Genomic DNA, 23,490 nt, shown 5'->3' on the forward strand with positions numbered 1-23,490 from the left:
AAGCCCCTGAAATAGAGAAGATGGGACCAAAGTCTAGATTAGAAATACACACACTGAGATACTGGATGAATGTCTAGACAGGCAGATACACGCAGACTGTTGTAGGAGCTTAAGAAAGAAGAAAAAAGGGAAAAGGGCAGTTATCAGCCACTTGACAAATGAAAATTTATATAAAAATCAGGTTTTAATTTTAAACAGAGCTAATCTTTTGTTCCTCTGGGGGTCTGGACAAAGAAAATTGCCTATATGCCAAACATGCCTAAAAAGGAGGTTCTTAAACTGAAGAAGAGGTTGGGACACTTTCCAAAAAACTTTTTTCATGACACATTGGGGTCTGATTTGTCTGTGTTTGCATCCCAGCACAGCCCTCTGGTAACTCTGCGATCCAGGGAAGCCATCTAACTTCTGACCTTCAGTATCTTCACTGATGACAGGAAGTTAAAATTGTCCATACACTTCACAGGTTGTTTTAGGAATTAAAGAAGCTAAGAAACACAAAATATTAAATACATAGCAGAGTACCTGGCAAGTATTAGGAACTCCTGAAACAGAGAGACTGTTGTGAGACAACCAGGTGCAGGGTTGGCAGGCAGGGGGCTGGGAGGCTGGCAGCAACCAAGCCCCCAGCAAATCTTTACACAGTCTCTGGGCTTTCTCTGGCGTTCTCGCGTGGTCTTGCCTCTTCTGCAGTCACTTGTCCTCCTGTCTCCTTCCTCTGTCTGAGCACCGCTACCCTTATGTCCCCGGCCCCTCGGCTCAGGCATGCACATATTCACGCCCACACCAAACCCCAGGTGCCGACACCCACGTGCCTTCTACATTAACAAGTTCAAGGCTGCAAGTGATAGTCATAGGGGCTAGTGGTGTAAAAAAGCCTGATTCATTCCATTTACTCTACAGATACCGTCCTGCTGCATATTATCTACTGGAATGGAGACTACTTTTTCCTAAACAATTTTGAAGAAGGCAGGCTTCATCTTACTCTTGGATGTCTGCAGATGAAGGGAACGTGGGAGGAGTGGAAGAAATGCTGAGGAGAAGACACAGAGGGTGGGCTGTTGCTGCTGGCTCCGTGGTGGGTGTTGTTAACCAAACCACAGGGCCCTTTGATAAGGAGTCCTTTGGGAGACTCAGTGACTCAGCTTATTTTTCCTATAAGCTGATACAGGGATACAGACTAAGAAGCAGCTGTATCTTGTTCCCTACTATAAGCGCCCCCATGACCTTAGACATTACAGGCATTTCAGACAGCTGTTTTCCTCCCGCGCCTGGCTGTTTATACAAACACCAACGTGAGCATTCTGTTTAACCAAGTATCCCATTCTATACTATTGGTAGTCTGTGCATAGATACAGAGGGAAAGATAGAACCCTCTAGAAAAGATACTGACCTTTCCTTCCTGATTACTGAATTTAGCTATTACTTTTAGAGCTTGTTACTAAAAACTCTTAAAATGTCAGTCTTTTCACAGTGCTTGCTCCAAACAGTCCCTACCCCCATCCCTAAAGCAAACCTACCTGTCACTATTAGTCTATAGCTGAGTCAAATTGTTTGAGAGCATCTCTAAATCAAGCTCTAATTTTTATGGTTGAAAATGCACTTGTTTAATAGAAAAAAGTAGTCTGATGATTCATTTATTCATTAAATACTGATTAATCATCTACGAGGAGCTGGACAGCATATGGGGTACTGATAGTCCCCCCCCCCAACTCTGTGATCTGGTTCTCCTTGTGCGCATTCATTTCCTAAGTCAGTGCCCTAAGTCACTGATGTTATGGTCATCGTTTCCAGCTGGATCCTCTGAATTTATTTCAGGTTCCTACTGTTGATGCTGAGCTAACTGGGTTTTAAGTGACATTGATGAAAACACTTAATATGCTATACACATCTCCCTTGTTAGGATCTGGTTTATCAGCTAAATTAAAAATGTTATTTTGGAAATAGAAGTTAGTCAAGTGAAAGAATGAATGAATGAATGACTGTAAAAATTAAATCTAGTTTAAACATTGGTATGTCAACATTATCATTGTTTATCTTTCTATCTCCTAAAAAAAAAGCTGAACTTTTGGATTGGATGTCCTGTTTTCGTGTTAATAAGAAAACTTTATCAGAAAGCAAGGATTAATCATACTTGCTTGTCACTTATTCTTAACCTGCCATGTTTTATAAAGCACAATAATAAAAAGAAATGTTATTGTACAAGAAAAAAACATTATCCACTATCACTGTGTACTTAGGTAGACATTGTTCTAAATGGTTTATATATATATCTAATTTAGTCCTGAACAAAGCTCTTTGCAGTTAATTGTTTTCTTATTTACACTTTACAGAGGCAAGACTGAAGTCAGAGGAGTTACACAAGTTGAATGAGAAGTTTCAAAGCAAGGTGTAGGGTAAAGAAAATGTCGGGCTTTTCTGCCCTCCCGCCATCAGGATAGATGATGGATCCTTGAGGTCCTGAATGCATGCCTGATGGTGGGCACCTGGAGTAGAGTGTGGGCATAGGTAGATGGGATTCACCTGTGCTTGTAAAGGGCGGCGTCACCGGGACGCCAGGAGAAGCCTAGGAGAAGCCAAGAAGCCGAGAGAGAGAGAGAGAGAGAGAGAGAGAGAGAGAGAGAGAGAGAGAGAGAGAGAGAGAGAGAGAGAGAGAGAGAATATGCAGGAGAGCCCAGATAGAGTCAAGACTTGCTGGGTGCTGGGAGGCCTGCCAGCCTCCCGGCCCCCCAGCACCCCTGCCTGCCATATGCCTGGTGAACCCCAATAAAAGACCTGCATAAAACCACTGAGGACTCTGACTCCTCCTTTACCCGGCCTGCGGATCAGAAAACCTGCACTGTGCCCATTCCTGCCTTTACACAAGGGAATACAGAAACCTGGGTTAAAACACAGATAGTTTACTCCAGAGCTCTCACTCCTAACTCTCAAATTGTTCAACCTCAGTCACTCAGAAATCATGTGTTTATAAAGCTGACAGACTTTGAGTTTGAATTACAATGATCAGCTGGCGCTGTATTCTCATTAAGAGCTTTGTCCCAGGCCTCCCTGGTGGCGCAACGGTTGAGCACTGCGCAGAGAAGCTGTCCGCAGCCTCTGGAACACTGGTTCCATTCCTGCCCCACCCCCCACCTGGCCAGGGAGGGAGAACCCCACATCCCCACATGGCACAGAAGACCTCTCCTGCCTCACCCGCTGCTGCCCGCAGCAGTGTCTTCACTCCATCTGCCTGTTCTACTCCCCGCTCTGGCTCCGGTGAATTCTCTCACCCTCCTGCGCTTCTCACCTGTACCCCAGTTCTTGTATAAAATAAATAAATAAATCTTAAAAAAAAAGTTTTGTCCCATCTGATCTGTGTTTAAGTTCTAGTCATTTTAACTCCTTAAAAGTGGGTAAACTCTACCCACTTTTTACAATGCACACTGCCATTGTCTATGCGTATTTCACTCATTCACTGATCTGGATAATTTCATGGCTCAATCTGTTTCCTTGTTTGAACTCATCTCTCTAATTCTCGACATTGCTACCATAATTATTTATCTAAATTACAAATCTAATTCTAATCCTATAATGCTCAATGACCTCCATAGAGCCCAAGCTAATTATCATGTTATCCAAGACACAACTTGCATCTCTTTGTCCAACTTTGTTATGGCCTCTCCCCCTTACTCTCTATGCTCCAACCATACAGATTCAATTGCATCACTGTGAACACTCCAAGTACTTCTCAAGTCTTTGTTTTTTCCTTGGTTTGTGCAGTTCTCTATAACTGAATCCATCTCCCTCCTTTGGCAACAGCCCCCCTTTTGATACAGTAAACCCCTGTTTCCCTGGGTTGGTGATCAAACCAAAATTTGTATATTCTGCCTCCTCCTTGAAAACACCGCTGGGCCCTTTAAATGAGAACATATCTCTGGCATGTTCCCCCAACAGATTTTGCAGCAGGCAGCTTCTCCAATCCCAGGTACAAAACAGTTACCCTCAGCTACCCTTGGGTGGTTTGTAATGGACACCTACCATAAGACAACTCTCTATGAACACTAAAGGTCAGGTTTCCAGCAAGTTCCATTAACTTGTTTAGCCCCAGCGTATGACCGTCATTCACTAAATTAGGAATATCTGGATTTCAGTCCTGGTTCAGCTTGGGGATCCCTGGAGTTGTTTATCTTAGCCCAGAGGTGATGATTGCTCCTTTTCGCTGTCACCCCTAGATAAGAAATTCCTTTTACTTCTTACTAGTCAATCCCTTGTTACTCTAACCTGCTATTAAGAGTTAATGATTATTAACCTAATACTTTCTCAAATGATTGTATAGTTTTATTCTCATTGGACAGAATGGTATGTCCCCTTAATCTTTTAATGGGGCCAACCTCTTTTCAGTTATCCTCAATCCCCACTCCCAGCTTCAGTCTTGTGCTTGTGACCTGAACCTCTTGAATTTGGTACAAGCAATTGGTTCAAGAAAAGGCAAATCTCATTCTGTTCAATGAGACCCTATTGTGAGACTCCCCCCTCTCTAAGGCCCATCACCCCTCCTCATATTATCCTGAATTGCCAACATTACAATATAGTTGAACTGATCTCATACTTAGCTTGGGGGTGTTGAGGGAGAGAGTAGTGCTGTTCAAATTGAGAATTCAGCACATTTTTTTCTCCTTTATACAATTACACATAGAGAGGAGCCCAATTCAAGGGATAAAACTATGAAGATTAAACTAAAAAGATAAAAATAGCAGAACTTAGATTTGGACTATCAGGGAAGAGAATTTCCTCTCTTGCTATATTCAGTATAGTAACATTTCATCTTCAGAATGGTTATCAGCTTTCTTGAGATTATGAGAAAAAGACAAATGATGAAGAGAGATTTTAATAAGAAAAAGGGAAATAGAATCCTGGTTAATCTGACATTTTTGTGCCTTGATCAAACCTTCCCTGAAGCTAACTGCCTCTGGGCTTAATGAACCAATATGCTATCTTTTTAAAAGAACAAGTTGAATTAGGGGTTTATATAATTTACAATGTAAAATATTTCAGGTACTGTGTTTTCTTTCTAGGTGAGACTATGCATTTTCCCAGCATTTCACTCTTATTGTCTCCTCCACCAGCCTATAAAGTTTTTTTTAAAGATTTATTTATTTATGCATACAAGAACTGGGGTGTAAGCCAGAGATGTGGAGTTTGAGAGGATTCACCAAAGAGAGTAGGGAGCAGTGGGCAAGAGTGGGGAACAGGCAGATTGGATGAAATACACTGCTGAGGAGAGCAGTGGGCGAGGCAGGAGAGATCTGCTACGCCATGAGGGTTGCTCCCTGGCCTGCCAGGGATTGAAATCATGCTGCAGCGGCTGGCGATAGCTTGATAGCACTGTCTTTAACTCCTGCGCCACCAGGGAGGCCCCCCTAAAGCAGAAGCTGAGTCCTGCTGATGTTTGAAGTTAAATGTCTTGGCAGAGTTCCTTACATATAGTAGGCATCCATTAACAATTGAGAGGATAACTAAATGAATAAATAAATTCTGAACAACCCAATTGCATAAAGCTAAGCTTGAATAGCTCTCACAGGAAAGATATGCTAAGAACCTGGGCAGTGATTTCTAACTTTTAAAATCAGAAACAAGCCTATTTGGGGGGCCTCCTAGTTGTGCAAGGGGTTAAGTCACAGCACTATGAGCTCCCAGCAGCCACTGCAGCATGAGTTCGATCCCTGACCCCACATGGTGCAGCAGACCTCTCCTGTCTCGTCCGCTGCTCCCCTCAGCAGTGTAGGTCTGCCTGTTCTGCTCCCCACTCTGCCTCTGGTGAATCCTCTCACCCCTGGCCCCATCTCTGGCCTACACCCAAGCTCTTGTATGCATAAATAAATACAATAAATCTTAAAAAAGAGAAACAAGCCTATTTTATAAAAGTTAACTTTCATTATACAAACCCGAGAGCCACATTAGAGTTGCAGCACTAAATAGCAGATTACAGAGAAATAATGTTACTGAGGACACATAAGAATATTTTGTGCCAATGTCACAAAAAGCACAGGTAATATTAAAGTCGCCCTGTTTCATCAATGCCCCCAAAGAGACACCAGCAGTAGATTTGGCCCCTAGTAGCAACAAAGAAAAGTTAGCTTTTTCTGAGAAGTAGAGTAGATGATTGTTTTCTATTTTGCTAGTCCACTTTTTACAAAGAAATTCTGAGGTAATCAAGAACATCAAAATTTCAGGACCTAGCCTGAGCATAGAAGAAAGGTAACTGTTTTCTCTGAAACACACACACACACACACACCCCTAGATGAATTTAGGTGTTATGCTAAGAATTGACAATATAATATGATTACATTAATTCAAGAATCAGGGAAAATAAACATCTCTTTTCATGATCACTGATTGAAATTCAGGATTCCTTTAAAAGTCTGAAGTGCCATATATCAACCTAACATACTGACAATGTCAACTGATTGCAGGATACACGAGCTGTCTAGCTAGGGAATCACTCACCAGCAACTTCAATAATAAAAGTGATGATAATTCAGTATTTCTAATGCTGTCTGATGTGTAAATGATTAACTTTCCTGAGGTACATCAAATCCCCTCTTTGGTGATAACTTGATTTTAAACTGTATGTCACTCACTATTCCATCACTACCCTCCTGAATTCGAAACAACTACAGTAGCAAAAACCTTTTTTTTATGTGAATCCTTAATATATATTTTTTAAAAAGAGTTCAATCTCTCTCTCTCTCTCTCTCTCTCTCTCTCTCACACACACACACACACACACACATACACACACATACTCTATGATAGAACAAGTAGGATAACATAGGTGACCACAATGTTTTTATGATATATGAGACTATGGACTATTTGACAGCCATTAAATTTAAGCTTCCTAATAGAAATTAAAGTAGCAGAATATAAAGACCTATTGCTGGCAAATCATACCACCTCTGCAAAAGTCCCAATATTTTCACTAATTTTTAGAGGACAAACAATATTTACTCATCATTACCCAATTTGCCAACAATGACCTATCAGGCACAGGGCAGAATGAAGGTTACTTTAGGAGAATTGAATATAAGCTTCTAATATGAAGGCATTTCCCTCTATATTCATGTAAGTTACTTAGAAACAAACAAAAAAAATCAATATCTGGAAAAGGAGAGCAATAAATTGGGCATATGGCCTAAAGCATAACAAGTAAAATATCATGCATTGTGCTTAATGGCAAAATAGCTCTGTGGTGATCAGCAATGGCAGGAAGCTATGGGACTCATTATGGAGTATTATTCAATATTCTGAACCAACAGAAAATCAGGGTTACTATTTTGTTATTATTAGAAAGCACCTGTCACTATTTTCTCACCTATGTTTTATCACTTATGCTTATCATATGGTAAAGAGTCTCATTTTTATTTCTAAAAGGCATGGGGAAAGGTGTAAGTGATCATTTCTAACATGCTCCATCAAAACACTCAAATATATTTTCATCCTGAGTTAAAAACAAATAGATTCAGGGCCTCCATGGTGGCGCAGGCAGTTGAGCGCCACACTGTGAAGCTGTCCACAGCCTCTGTAGCACAGAATCTATTCCGGCCAGCCAGCAAGATTCCCACATGGTGCGGCAGACCTCTCCTATCTCACCCGCTGCTCCCCTCAGCAGTGTATTTCGTTTCATCAGTCTGCCTGTTTTGTTCCTTGCTCTGTCTCCGGTGAATCCTCTCACCCTCCTGCACATCTGGTCTGTACCCCGGTTCTTGTATAAAAATAAATAAATCTTTAAAAAAAAAGATTCAGACAATACTCATTTGTTTATAAGAAGGTGTGTTTATAGGTGGATAAATGTGACTAAGTAGAATTATACATCAAATTTCATTTATAATGGCTTATTGACATATTCTCCCTTTTGGGGGCTGGGGAGGCAACAGCCCCATGATATAAAATTGTGCTCACTTTGAACCCAAAGTGTGACATAGGCTGCAGCCTAAATAATTTGGTGTTAACAGAAAAATTGTAGTTCCTGGCTTGCTCCACAAGATAGCAATATTCCACCACTACTGTTTGCTACAAAAGCTATGTTTTAAGTAGAACAAATGTGTTATTTAGTCTACGATCATTTTTAATTTTGCTACTGACAGTCTGACAGGACTACTTAATATTTCTGGCTTGACCTTTCCATGATTTTGTCCTAAATCTCTCTCTCTTTTTTAAACTCCCCTTTATCTGCTATGTTGGGAAGAGAATACAACTGATTGCCCATTACAACAGGCTGCCGTGATGTTATCAGCAGATAGTACTGGTCCAAACAGGTGGTGGAGAGGCAGAATTACTCTTGGCAACTCTGTCATGCGTCACATTTCAAGTCAGATTTCATGAGCACTGCCGACCTGTGGGGCAATTCAGGGGCAATATTTACCCTGTCATCACTCCCAGGAGGGCTAAACAGGACCTTCCACAGCATGGAGAACAATGACATAAAGGTGGTAAAGCTGTTTTCTTTAGGTTTGGTCCTATTCTCACCTGGTAAAGGAAGACTGACCTCCTGAGGAAAGATATTTCTTAAAATCTACCTCTGAAGGCTAAGTAGGAGAAAGATAAAATTTCTGCTCCAATACACTTGAGAACAAAGTTCGTTGTTGCCTAAAAGATGCACATGGGAAAGGTGGGGCTGGAGGCACAGCAGCCAGCACTGCAGCCTGCAAGGGGTTTGGGGATCAGATAGCAGAGACATAGCTGCCATCACCAAATGCCTGCTTCGTGAGTGATAAATGCTTCCTAGGAATTTTCCATATTAAACCTCTCCACATCTCTGAGGACAGTTCTGTCTTTGGCTCCATATTACCAAATGTGGTGTCTATGACTAAGGATGTTTTGTGGCGGGTTATGATATGGCTGATAATTGACCATTAAACCAAGATTAAACCTAGTTAGTCTTGTTCCACTGGCCAAACAATGAAATAGAATGGTATATAGTCCCTCAATAATGTCTGAAAAGCTAAATCTCTTGTCTTACTGCTCCCCTCATCCAATTAGTAAGAGCCTTCTCAGCTTTCCAGCACTTTGTATTCTGAGAAAAAAAGAAATCTCCCAAGCAGGTTCTGCTTTGTGTCCCTTGGTTCCCCAGACACCTGCATGAAACCATGAAGAGCTGCACCTTGCTGTGTGGTTTCTGACCATGGGACTCAAACTGGAGATGTGGGAATTGGAGATCTTTCATTATACTTTATACAAGTTTATATGTAACTTGGAAATTTTGGCTCCTTTACTGGGCCAGTACAGGTAAAATACTGCCCTAGATAACTTGACAGAGAATACTTGTGATTTTGGAAATTTCTTAATGAATCCCCTAGTGAACAAATCTGAGATGGAAGGTAAGGTGAAAACAGACTCTCATTATTCATTTCCTATCTCAACTACCCACTCATCGTTCATTTCACTGACAAAGAAGTAAGACATTGGGGTTTTACTAACAGGGAAAGTGATAAGCCAGAAAGGCCAGAACCAGGGAAACTTAGCCAGCAATATGTTGGTACCCCCAAAAGGAAAGTACATGGTTTATATCCCATCACCTGATGATACTGCATTCAGCCACTATTGGTAGGAATTGTCTAGAAAAGAAATCTACTGGGAAGAATAGAGTATCTGCAGGCAGAAGCCACATTCCTAGGTGAATGAGTTATATCTGGGTTGAACCATCCTGGTTATAACAAGATACCAGTCAGCAAGTAGGAAGACAGAGAATGATCTGGCTGGAAGGTTTCCTTGGTCCCTAATCCAGTAAAACATGTGGTCTAGGCAAGGTTCTATTTACATCAGAAAACCAAAGAGTTTAAAGAATCTATGAGATGTGAATCATGAGGTTCTATAGGTTTGTGGGGCACACATGTGCCCAGAGACCTAATCCTGCTGTGTTAGTGCCAGGCTCAGTGCAAACATTAAAACCTAGCCATGGAAGGTGTGGATGATTTTGGTTGACTTTTTTTTTTTTTTTTTGTAATTGTCAGAATAAGGTTGGATCAAAACCCTTTATTCCACCAAAGGACAAGCCTGGAGTAGGCACAACACATATTCAATATTTGACCCAAATTTAAGTAGGGATTTGGCCAGAAGTGGCCCAGGCTGAATTACCACATGGATCAGCACAGCTGATGCTCAAAACAGAAAAGGTAGGTACAGTATGCTTAGGCTCTGCAGCCTGAATTATAAATTCAGCAAGTAAGAGGGAAATCCAAACTATGTTTTGAGAGGGGAAAAAAATTCAAGGGAATCATCTATAACTTTTGGAAGATATGACTGAATATGATTTTTAGTGAAAGAAAAAATTGGAGCTGTTTCACATGGGTGAGTAACCAAGTAGCCAGGTGAGTGGGGCAGTGAAACATCTTAGCCCATGTCAGTGCTATAATACACATAGTCTATATGGTGATGATTCTGACATACATACAATTTTCAGATGAGATAAAAGTCTCATGACGTCAGCCATGTCCGCCAGGATGAGCAGGCGCGTCACGGCAGACAGCAGCGCCCTTGCCGCCCGCACCATGGTGCCCCGTTTCACCGAAGAGCACGGGTCATCAGCAAATTCCGAAGAGGCGATGCGCATAGTCTCACCTGGAAGACAGACAGAGGAGTGTGGGCAGACAGGAGGCTCAGGGCTAGAAACCCTACATATGGATCTGCGCATAGACAGTTACTGCTCTTCTTGCAAAGCTACCAGCACCAAGTGGTGCTTCTGCCACCTCCCACGCAGCGGAACCCCTCAAATCAAATGTATCAGTGCACGAAGACAGGTGCTGTGGACAAACAAGGTGCCCACTTCATGCAGAAGTGTGAAATTATGCTTTCAACAGCAATAAAGGATATATTGAATCCAATTTGTCTAAGAGTTGAGATGAATTTGCTCCGACTTAATCAGTCTCACTCTTGATTTCCTTTGGAACAGTGGTTTTACTAGACTGCTAGTTAGGGTTACTGACAGTTAAGTGCTCCACAGAGGAATGAAACTTGAGACCTTGACACCTCATTAACAATGAACTCTTTATTGAATTAATCAGACAGTAACAGTCTACAGAATTGTCCCAAATCTAGTTGTGTCACATTTTGCTATGATCCTGTTCAATAGAGAGCCATTTAAAAGATAATTGAACTAATTCAACATTTTTTTTAAGTTTTATTTATTTGTGCATACAAGAACTGGGGTACAGGCTAGAGGTGCAGGGGGTGAGAGGATTCACCAGAGACAGAGTGGGGGGAACAGAACAGGCGGATTGACTGAAATACACTGCTGAGGGGAGCAGCCGGGGAGACAGGAGAGGCCGGCTGCACCACATGGGCAGCTTCCTGGCCAGCCAGGGTGAGTGAAGTCATGCTGCAGGGGCTGCAGATAGATTTCAGAGTGCAGTGCTTAACCCCTTGAGCCACCAGAAGGGCCCTCAACAAATATTGATTAAGCACATACTTATGTCAGTTTCTCCACTAGTAGAGAATTACAAAGGTGATGAGAATGCCCTGATCTCAAGGAGTTTACATCTCATGAGGAAACAGGTTGTATAGAAACATTCATGATACAGTAATGATGCACCATAACAGACATGAATAAGAATGTAGGCAAAGGAGGGGCAGGCAAAAGAGTGGTTTACTCTTTTAGTGTGAGGCTTGGAGATGTTGTCAACTTTGATGGACTTTGAAGAACTAAAAGGTGCTCACCAGGAAGGAAAAGGTGGGAAGGGACACTTAGGCAGCATGAGTGCCATACAGGCTCGAAGCCTGAGCAGAGCAGCAACTATAGGGAACAGCAGCCAAATGGAAGGCCACAGAGAAGAAGGGGCCTGGGGAAAAAGATGCCAGTTCAGGGAACACTTTGGGAGAGATCTGGGCTGTGCCTTCAGCAAGGAGGCAAATGACATTAATAGATTTTTATTTTAGCCACTTACATAAAATAAACTAAAGAAGACGAGATGAGGGTAGAGAAACCGGCTAAAAGGGCTCTCTAGTCTGAGAAGGCAGTAATAAGTGTCTGGGTCAGGGAAAGAGGAATGACATACAGAGAGAAGGGAGTATTAATGAGATCTGTGTGAGAAAAACAACAAATCTAAGGACTGATTAAATGTGAAACCACAGAAAAGGAGACTTGGTGAATATTGCCATGATTTCATTCAGAGGTACACATTTGCACAAAGAAACCCCAAGAGTGGCAACCAGAGGGAGGTCACCAATTAGGATCAGATTGCTCCCATATCAGTGGGGTGGAATTCCACATGGGGTACAGAGGAGTGGGGAAAAGCATAATGAAACATTATATGGCTTACACAAGCGAATAAAAGCTTCCATAAATTTGAAGAGTAGATTTAATATGACCAATTATTTAATTTAGGGTAAAACAATTCATTCAAAACTTTGTTTACAGAAATGATTACTTCTCATCTATTAATCAAAACCTAGCTCATTTAAATGAAGTAAATTATATCATTCAAAGTCTATGTGTCCTGAAATTTGTCCTAAGATGTGAGGCAAAATAAAAACAACACTTACCATTTTACAGGCAGATAGGAATCTAATGTAATTTGCTCAGTTAGTTTTCCAGTTATCTAAATTCTCACAGTGATGCTTTTTTTCACTTGGGAAATACAGGCATGTAAGGAAATATATTTTGTGGTTGGATTTTTAAAAGAGGCTAGCATTTACAATAAATATATTAGCCAGCAGATTAGTCATTATGCCTAGGCACAAATAAATAGCTTAATATATAAAAAAAACATGGAAAAAAAACCTTAAAAATTCATTAACTTACCACTTTAAATGGTATGGTAATTTCCACAATGTATGGCCCTAAATAACAAAATAAACTCTGAGGTAGAGACTAGCAAGTCCACGATAAAAAAATCCAAGTGTCCCATCCTTGCCACAAGCACACATTTACATAAATCTACTCCCCATATACAACTACTACTACAAAAAAAAAATTAGAATCATCTGCAGGTATCTTAATGGGGTGGGTGGCTACCACATTCTCACTCAGTTCAGTGAGGCTAGAAAGAACATTATACTCCAAAGTGCATCAAAAGAAATACTGAGAAAGTCTCCACAGGTAAAGAATGACAAAATTTATATATGACACTAATAGATATATCAATTGTTATTGGAAAGGATCCAGTTCTTCAAAGGAAGGGGAGATTTATTTTGCATGTGAACTTAGTGGGTTACATAGTGGACACCAAACCTATAGGTTAAATCAGTATGAGCCAGAACTTGGGTTATAGCAGACCACCAAGGGAGGGCTCCACTCAGGGCTACCTGAGCGTAGCCCGTCCCCCCCACTCAGCAAGTGCAGGAGCTAGGCCTCATCAAACTGATCTTCAAGTCCAGATTTTCACATAGGGGGTCAGTACAATGGTACTTCATCGAAATGCTGACCATTTGGTGAGCAATTCTGCCTCAAAGGCAGTGGTGACACATACCATTATAGGGCTCTCAAGTGGAGCTAATCAACCTGGGGCCTGCAGCAGAGGCAGGGGGAGTGGGGTGAGGGGAAACAGAGAGAGAGAGACTAAGAGGTGAACCCATATTAGCAAATGTGATTCTGCAAATGGAATTCTCACGCTACATTTGAGAATATTCTAACACAAATACAAAATGATTTAATTCGACTTAAAACTAAAAACCCATTTTAAGCAGATACAAATGATTTCACATTGTTCAAGATTTCAAAAGAAAGGCAATCTGAAGTTGCTATCATTTTAATGTGTTTTCTACTTGTGTAGTTTTAGGATTACTAAATTAAAACTGTAATCTATATTACAACGCAATAAGTGAGTTCACCAAGATAAAATTAGCTATTTTCCAGGAAACTGCTTTATCTCTAAGACTAAAATGGTTAGCTAAGAAGTAGCATGTATGGGTAGGGCAGGGGAGGGGGCAAGAAGGGAGGACAGCAGAGAGCTGCCTGTGCTTTTCTATACAGTCTTGTATTCACACTCAGTTACTTTATTACAGATCTAACATCAGAGAAGTGTGTCTATTATAATGCCTTTGATCTCCTCAAGTCACTATCACCACCTAGAAAGAAGGAAAATTAACATTTCTAAAGAAGTGAATGAGGGGAAATAATAATATATAGAGAGGGAGCTTTTATATAACTTTATTATATTATTATAAAAGCATAACTTGTTAACTTATGGTTAAAATAGAATACATCTTCAAAGTCACAAAGATCTAAGATCACATCCTGACTCCACCCCAATCATTATTAAAGAATTGAGCTTGGGCCTTCCTGATTGCATGGGGGTTAAAGTCTCAGCACTATCAAGCTACTGCAGGCCACTGGAGTTCAATCCCCAGCCGAGGAGCTAAACCACAGGACGCAACAGACCTCTCCTCTCTCACCTGCTGCTCCCCTCAGCAGTGTATTTCAGTAGATCTGCCTGTTCTGCTCCCCACTCTGTCTCTGGTGAATCCTCTCACCTCCCACACCTTTAGCCTACATTCCAGTTCTTGTGTGCATAAATAAATAAATAAATAAATATTTAAATTAAAAAAGAAGTGAGCTTGGCCATCGTTCAACCTTCAACTACAAAATAAGAGTGACCATAATGATTGTTACTTTGTAGCCTGCTCTTAGGGTTCAAGATTAGAGATGATTTAATCAAAGCACCCACACAAGTACTTACCCCAAAAATCTGTACTGGGGCTGAATCATTATTATCATGAACACAACCACTGCCACTATCACTGTGACGTTCCCCATTATAAGAAAACTTGGTAAATTCCTGGTCAAAGATTTGGAAATATATAATTTGGTAGGTTCCATCCCTCCTGGGCACAATAATTTAGAAGCAAGATGGTTTCCCATTAAAAATACAGTCTTAAGGTAGACTATACCCTAAAAATGTTCCTGGTGCTTGACTTGCAAATTGGTGCTTATTCGGGCTTTTGTGCTGCTTTGAAGCTGTGGAGATGGTTAGATTAGTTGTGCATAAACTTGAGGTTGTATCAGCTGAAATGCAGAATGATGCAGTTCAATGATTTCGAGGGAGAATAAATAGAAGACAAGGATAATATGCAGAATGAGAAGCCTGCATGCAAGGAAGGAATTTTTTAAATACTTGACAAATGAACAACTGGAAAAACTGAGAGAAGCACACACACAAGAAAAAGAAGCTATGGTGTAAATATATGTTCAGAGAGTACAGCACAGGGTGAAGGGATGAAAAGCTCAGAAATATTGATGGAATAGATGCTGGGGAGGACTTGACGTGAATCTCTGACTTTTCTTTGCACTCTTTCAGCAACAGCAAGTCCTGGACTTGCTCTCTAGAATTAAATGATGGAGGCTAGAACTACAGTGAAAATGAAAATAAAAAAGAATAAGGCAAGCCACAGTACAGATGCTGTCAGGCAGAGCAATGAAACAACCAGAATAAGAGCAGACGAAGACAAAGGAAGCAGAGAGAGAGACATGTCGATGTCTCTACCATATGCTGTGTGACAATTTTACTGTCAACATTTTTATTATAAAATAAATATATGCTTCTTATGAAAATTAGAAAATACAATTAAATGTAGCCCCAAAATCATCCAGTTTTAATAATCAGATACAACCACCAGGTAATATTTCATGGGTTGACTTCTAGAAAGCTCTTTGTGCCTATGTTTTTAAACAGCAGTTACCATATGCATTATTAACAACTATTCATCTTTATCTAATTACATAAATTTTCCTTTGTATAATTAGTTAAGACTTTCCTTTGTCTAATCACATAAATTGTCTGATATATACTGATAATTAATGTTTTCATATTTCCAACCCATTATAGAATTTCTAGGAAGATGAATCAAAAAGCAAAATGTTCCAATCCCCTTGGCTAGTTTGTTACCGTATCAAGATAACGTATGCCTTCCTCCAAATATTTTTCAATCATATTCTTCTAGGTACAAATCTAAAAGAATCCCCAAAAATTGAATCCTTAACAGTAATGCAGAAAATGCAATATGGTTTTAGAGAAGAAAGCAAGATTAGTGATGTATAATACCTGACCACAACTTCACAAAGGCTTAGTTAGTTTTACTCTCCAAACTATACACCCTCACTGAGTCACACACTCACACAGAGAGCAAATTCAGAAATAAACATAACAGAATTTTTAAAAGATAATAAAGTAGACAGTACAAATCTTCTAAATGCATTGTCATTTTGATTATCTTTTAGAGTTTGTAAAGTAATACAATGTTTGTATGCCACTTACTGCTATGGTTGACTAATTTACAAAGCAGGTTAGGAAAATATTTATCTTTATTGAGATAAAGCAAAATGAAATGTTAGATGAATTCTCAGTCTAGAGAACACCATGGAAGCTCCAGTGTTACCAGGGAGGATCTTGACACATTGCACCATACCTCTTGGCTCCTTTTTAGAAGACCCATAGGTGAGAACTCCTTAGTTCAGAATCATACAGTTGGTTGATGTATAGGGAAGGATGAGATGAACAGATGTTGACTTAGCCAAAGACCTCTCTACTATCTGCATTAATAAACAGTGAAGAATGTCCTCCTCTGAATTGGTTCCAGCAGCATAGGGATTGGGCTCACAAGGTAACTGAAGATTCCTTATATTTCAAATATTCTATTAAGCTGTGTCTATTTAGAGCTAATATTTTAGCTCTAAAACAAGGTTCTCTTGTTTTGTTCCTAATAAGAACAATTCTCTTTTTTTGTAGCACTTACAGTGTACCAAATTCTAAGAGCTCTGCATATTTTAAATGAATTACTCGAAGCACTTGATGAAGTAAATACTTGCATTGCCACCATTTATACCTAAGGAAACTAAAGGGAGACAGAAATTCCTTGCATAAGGTCAAAGAGCTGCTGAGTGATGGAGCCATCATTCAAAGCTAGTCTAACTCCAGAGTCTATGCTCTTAACAGTGATTTGGGAATATCTTGAACATTCTGCTTACTACTTTAAAATAATTAATTTACATATTTCCATACAAACCTACATTATGATTTGAAGACTAGTGCAATATTTTATTCAGTTTGCAGAGTAGTAAGAGGAAAGGAAGAAATAAGGGAAAGGAAGGAAAGGAAAGGAAGGGGCGGGGAGGGAAGGGAAAAGGTAGGAAAGCAAGTCATTTTGCCTGTAATTTCTTGTTTGCTTTGAGAGCTCCTTGAAAAGACAGGAAGGCAAGAGTAAATCAAAAATATTTCTTCACTTGGGCCTCCCTGGTGGCGCAGTGGTTGAGCGCTGGGCTGCGAAACTGCCCGCGAGGGTCGCACATGGCGCACAGACCTCTCCTGCCTTGCCCACTGCTCCCCTCAGCAGTGTGTCATCAGTCTGCCTGTTCTGTTCCCTGCTCTAGCTCTGGTGAATTCTCTCACCCTCCCGCACTTCTGACTGTACCCAGTGCTTCTATAAATAAATAAATAAATCTTAAAAAAATATTTCTTCACTATTCTCAGACTCCACCATTCCCTACTGTCTCATATCAGTGCTGATTTGTGACTTCCTATGCCTGTATATACTTTTGAGTCTTCAACTCTTTTCCAAGATTGAAAGGTTGACTAGGGTAGAGACCAAAATTGTAGCATATTATTTTTTTTTATTCTTAGCAATTAATATATATTTGACAACATACATTCTCTAAAAAAATGTTTGATAGAGCAAAGTAAGGGCCTGCCTGGCACCTTAACATTTTGAAATATCAAACTGATGTTAAAACAAGGAGAAGACAAAAGAAATACTAAGTGCTATGAACTTCACAATAAAATGATAATATGAATATCTTCTTACTTTTTGTTCAGTTGAACTGGTGAGTTCAGAAAGCAATAGTGACACAGTAAGGTTTGAGAAAGGAAGGTGCTAGTGGAAACAGCAGCCCTTCGCTTCTCTTTTGCCCATATAGACATCTGCTATCAAGATGAGGCAAGTGTTAAAACTTTTTTTAGTAACAATCAAGAATTTGACAGAGCAATGCAATGCATGCATTTCACCCAGGGTGGTTATGAATCAAACTTATGATTAGGGGAAAAGGTCAACAATCAGAATTTTTTCTGAGATTCAGGTATGATGAAATAATGTATTTTTTAAGCAAAATCTGCATTAAAATAAGCTACCTCCTGGGGACCCTATAATTTTAGAACTGAACATCTACACCAGTGCTTGGTGTGGTGCAGGTCCTCTGTTAACAAAATCAAGATAATTCTTGGCAAAAGATTTGATATTCAGAAGAAAGCTTTAAGCTTTTTTTTTTAAAGCAAGTGTCATACAAACTACACCAAAAACATGTGAATGTCAAATGAAAATGCTGTTTACTCCTTTTTCATTCTACCAACGCCAGTGGCCTCATGTTTCTTTATCTTTGAGTTTTCAAGGAGCTCTCAGAGAAAATAAGAAATTATAGGCAAAATGACTGAGTTTATGAGTCCTTTGTCCCTGAAGTGATTGGGAGACTGGTGAGCTGCTGATCTGGGTGATATCCGAGGCACCATTCAACACTCACACCCGTCTGACATGTAAAGGCACAGAAGCCTAATAGAAACTGTGAGAGGTCAGGCATTCCTCCAATATCCTAACATCCTAATCAGGGGCTCTGGTCACAATCCTAGAGTGGCCATGACACCAACAAAGACAATGTATTGCCAGAAAATCAAAATTCATTCTCACCTAACAAATTCCCCAAATAACCACACTAGTATGTTATAGCCCTGTCTCAGTGGCTCACACAGCTTCCCATTTGGTCAGGTCCGGGGTTCTTTATCAATTGAGTCTGTTCCAAGCTGATTTTCCTCCTACCAAGATATGTCCAGTATGCAAAAGTACTACAAATGTCAGTAACTGAAGATTAAGTATATTGAAAGTTATGAGCTATTAAACGTCGTTAGAGACAGTAATGCGCCACCTTGCAGAAGGCACAGATCATTAAGCATATGGATTTTAATTATTTCAGCTGTAGCCTTTTTCCTGAGTTGGAAGGAGAGTATATGAGGTTATTTTATATGGTTGTAGCCAAAAGGATTATCAAGCTGCAATATGGCACACTTCACAAACGAGACCTTTGCAAGGACCTGTTAAATGTAGCAAGAGCCACATTCCATAAAAAGGTGATTAACATCTTGGTCTCATATGCAATGGAAGACCATAACTTGGAAATATTAAACAGTGATATGCTGAGCTTAAGGGCAAAATGGAATATAGGGGGATCAGTCACAAATCATTATTTAAAAATAATAAAATCATTTATTATTTTTATAAAATAAAGGAAAAATTGATGAACATGTAGATTTCACTGTTTAATAAACATATTTCTTAAATAACTGTACTATATCAAAAATATAATTAAGGACAGTCTATCATAAGTTAGCTTGTAAAGCAAATAATCATCTAATTAATTATCTTTTATTAAGATAAAAATAAAATTATCTTTTATTAAGTCTAAGATTCCAATAGTGCTTATATGTAAGGCAAGGCCTGATATCAAAAACATACTGCAGATTTATTTATATTATCAAGTCAATAAATGTTTCTGTTGCTCAGTATCTTTATTCTCTACAACCTTGGCTGCAAATCAAAATCCACTGGAATGTCAGTAACTGATCTAGCACTTGAGAGTTGAAAAGTGATTTCAAAGTCTGCCAGTGTGATGAGATATCTAGTCTGGACAGCAGAGGCAACATGATCATCAAAAGTGCTAGCAAGCTGCACATTTCAACACACAAATGTAAAGAAAACGTTGGTTCCCTCTTGACAATCAGTGTACATATAAAAAAATGTTGAGGAGATGGTCAAGGGGTCAGATTTAATGTTTAAATTTTGGAATTTAAAAATACCTCGCAGCCTAAATCTTACATGCAAACTCCAGGTGTGACCTCTAGGGCAGAACCTTCTGCCTTCCTAGGAAACCATTCCAATTTGAGACAGCTCTAATTATTTTTTTCTTCAGCTATATGGTTTTTGATATCCTCTCCCTAAACCATACATAAAAATCTAATCTCCCCTTCTACAGGATAGATCTTGAGAGAATAGTTTTTAAATATCTTTAAGGAGAAGGAAAATGTCAAAATAAACATTCATGAGCTATTGCCAGGAAACTGATGCTGCATCCAGGTTGTGGAAAAAACTGCTAACACAAAGAAATGAACAAAAACTCCCCCAAGGTTTATAAATGTTAAATATTTACTAACTAGTCAGTTCTAGGTAGTTTTGAAGTAAACTCTTTGCCTCAGGCATTTCTGTTGATTAATAACTAGGTATATAATGTAATTTATACAATTTTTGTATAAAAGATTAATTGGTGAGCAGTTTTGTTTCAACTGATAAGATATCCCATTTTTACATTATAAAACTTTTTCTTAATTATAAAAAACTTTATATAAAACTTAGTCCTCATAATGGTTTATATGGTATAAAGTAGACATGGCCTTCTTACAATAGTGGATGATAACAACCAAGTGTAGTGACATGATAGAAAATAGAGATATATGCCACAATACTGGATGGTTTCACTTATAGGAGGAACATAGGTGGGCCAAATAAGGAATCAGGAAAAAATATATCACAATAATAATTCTTAAAATTAGTAGGCACTATAAATCAGAGACATTCTGCAAGGGTAATCTGCAGAGGGATCAAAACAGGAGAAAGAAGAGCACAAGGGACTATGGTGATGGTTCACAGGTAAATTGGTGGTGGGAATTTTACAGGGAATAAACCTTAAAGGAGAAAGCATATAAGCATACCTTGTACAAAAATGGAAAATGATGTAATATATATATGTACATAGATACATATATATATATATATATATATATATACATATATACTGAAAAGGTGAGATAAGATGGTGGACAGCCATATTGCAGGCTAACCTAGAAAATGATTAACGCTAGAAAATGATAACACATCAATTTTCAAATCCTTCAGTGACATATCCCTCCTACCTGTCAATACCGAAAGTTTACCAAGCTCTGTAGAATATAAAGAGTGGCTAGTGATTCACTTGTCTTAGCTTTATTTATTATTTCTTTAGCTAACTTAGATATAACCACCTGTTCTCTAATAATAAAATCTCTACCAAACTAATCACACAATATTAGAAATTGGAGGCAAAAGAAGAATCAAGTCCCTCCTTGCCCTCTCCCCCCCAAAAAAAGAAATAGTGATGTCAGTCCTGATGAATACAAATTTCTTGAAAATGGAGAGAAATATCTGCTATTTGATAGTGGAGATCATGAAATGTGGGTACCTGGTACAGAAACTGGCTTCTATGATTTTGGTGAAATTTAAGGGCTGGACCTGTGACAGAACATTTAAATGTAGTTCAGACACGTATTGCCAGTTATATGTTACATACAATGATAAGAAATAGCAGGAATAAAGTCTTTTAATTTTGTAATTAACTTTTTCATGTTCCATGATATCCTTTTTAATTAATGTCCCTCTTTTTTATTTTGTGACTTTATCTCTTTTATGACCAATTAGTTATGCAGTGAAAATGTCTGCAGCAAATCAGTGGTGATTCTACTGACCAAACTAAGTAGTCATTCAAGTTTGGATAATTGGTTTGCTTTTACATGCCCTTTTAAGCAAATTAATCGTGTAAACATGAAAGATATTGCCAATCAGCTTTGGAGGGCACACATCTGGTTTACTGGATGCTAGAAATAAACTGATAACAAATCATTCTGATCTATTTCATGATCCAAGTTACTACATATATTTGAAGATACTAAATATAAACTCACTGATAGGACATAACTTCTCAATTTCAGCGAGGAGAAGCTAAGTATTAGCTTGCTCCAGGTCACACAGCCAAGCAGGGGCAGAGTCCAGGAAGAGAAATAAACCTCATTTTTTTTTAAAGATTGATTTGCTTATGCATGCAAGAGCTGGGGTGCAGGCTAGAGATGTGGAAGGTAAGAGGATTCACCAGAGACAGAGTGGGGAGCAGAACAGACGGATCTACTGAAATACATTGATGAGGGGAGCAGCGGGCAAGATAGGAGAGGTCTGCTGCACCATGTGGGTAGCTCCGTGGCTGGGGATTCAACTCATGCTGCAGTGGCTGTGGACAGCTTCACAGATTGCATCTTAACCCCTTGTGCCACCAGGGAGGCCCAAGAAATGAACCTCTTAACACTGAGTTTGAATTTGTTTCAATATAGTACTGCAGTGTATTTCTTTAGAAAAATTTAATTTTGATATGGTTTCCAAAATTCATAATTTACTGTCCCCAAGTTAGCTCATATAATGTAAACCTCTTTATGCTAATTTGGATGTCATGATGCTATGTTGAGGAGAAAATACATTTGTAAGTTCCTATGGTATCTCAAATTATCATTAGTACAACTAAATAATACTGGTAGCACTAACTCACATAAGCTAAAGACAAATGCAAAGAAAAAGCAAATGGGAAGTATAAAAAAGGTGGACTGTATAATCTGCATAGTACAGACTTCAACTAAATAAACAATGCTTGAAATCGCTATATTATAAAAGAATAACAAGGCAACTTAACTGTTTCCAGAACTTGGCCAAAAAAACACCACAGGTACAGTAATCATAATGGGAAAAACTGATTAAGGATAGAAAACTCAATCATACATTTCAAAATTAAAAATAAAACAAAATGTATTTCAAGCAATTATTACCATGTACATGAGAAAAGGTTTATATAACTACAGTTCAATTAAATTATATTTTAAAATATGACATGGAAAAATCTAATTTTCTTTACTGGTCTAGGGTGAAAAAAGTCAGAATGATCATTGTAGACTTTGCTTTAATTTCTAAGCTGCCATTGATTTTCCAGTCATCACAGCAAGACTGCAGGTTTTTAATATTCACCATGAATATTCCTTACTGAATGGACAGAAGTCAGTTCATTCCATTTACTACATAAAGAGGACTAAAGAAAGAAAAACAACTAAATTAACATCAGTGTAAATTAACATCAGTGTAAAATAGAGTACACTGTATTTTATTGTATTGTAAAAACTGAATCAACCCACTGGAAAAGTGTTCCAGACACCTCAAACCCACTTTTCATTTAGGGCTTAATGTACACTGTATTTTATTTTATTGTAATAAAATACATCTAACAAATATATGTTTACTCAGTAGAATGATTTGGTAATAGTATTAAACAAAATTGATTTAAGGTAACTCAAAACCCTAAAATCCAAGATAAGCTGTCAAAATGTGCTAATCAAAGCTTTCTTCACTTCTGTGATCAATAGCTTATCACTAGAGTCATGATGAATCTCACGCTACTTTGTCTCCTTCAAGTCAAAAGCATATTTTTTTTAATTTAAGATTTATTTATTTATGCATACAAGATCTGGGGTACAGGCCAGTAATGCAGGGGGAGTGAGAGGATTCACCAGAGACAAAGTGGGGAGCAGAACAGGCGGACAGATTGAAATACACTGCTGAGGGGAGCAGTGGGCAAGACAGGAGAGGTCTGCTTTGCCATGTGGGTTTCTCCCTGGCCGTCTGGGGTTTCAATTCGCGCT

The 23,490-nt window shown here is 39.0% G+C and overlaps 1 protein-coding gene across 4 annotated transcripts in view; it reads right to left on the reverse strand.

Annotated features, from left to right (window-relative positions):
• The window catches only part of CTNNA2 (catenin alpha 2), a gene marked incomplete at both ends in the record, with an annotated part of 953,627 nt that overhangs the window by 751,506 nt on the left and 178,631 nt on the right, over positions 1–23,490 (reverse strand). For all 4 annotated transcript variants that reach the window (XM_084235606.1, XM_084235605.1, XM_084235604.1 and 1 more), the window contains one exon: positions 10,431–10,597. In XM_084235606.1, the coding sequence (XP_084091732.1) occupies positions 10,431–10,597 (167 nt within the window). The remainder of the gene's footprint in view (positions 1–10,430; positions 10,598–23,490) is intronic.

The sequence above is a fragment of the Talpa europaea genome (assembly GCF_964194135.1).
Source record: "Talpa europaea genome assembly, chromosome: 6".
Classification (NCBI taxonomy): Eukaryota; Metazoa; Chordata; class Mammalia; order Eulipotyphla; family Talpidae; genus Talpa; species Talpa europaea.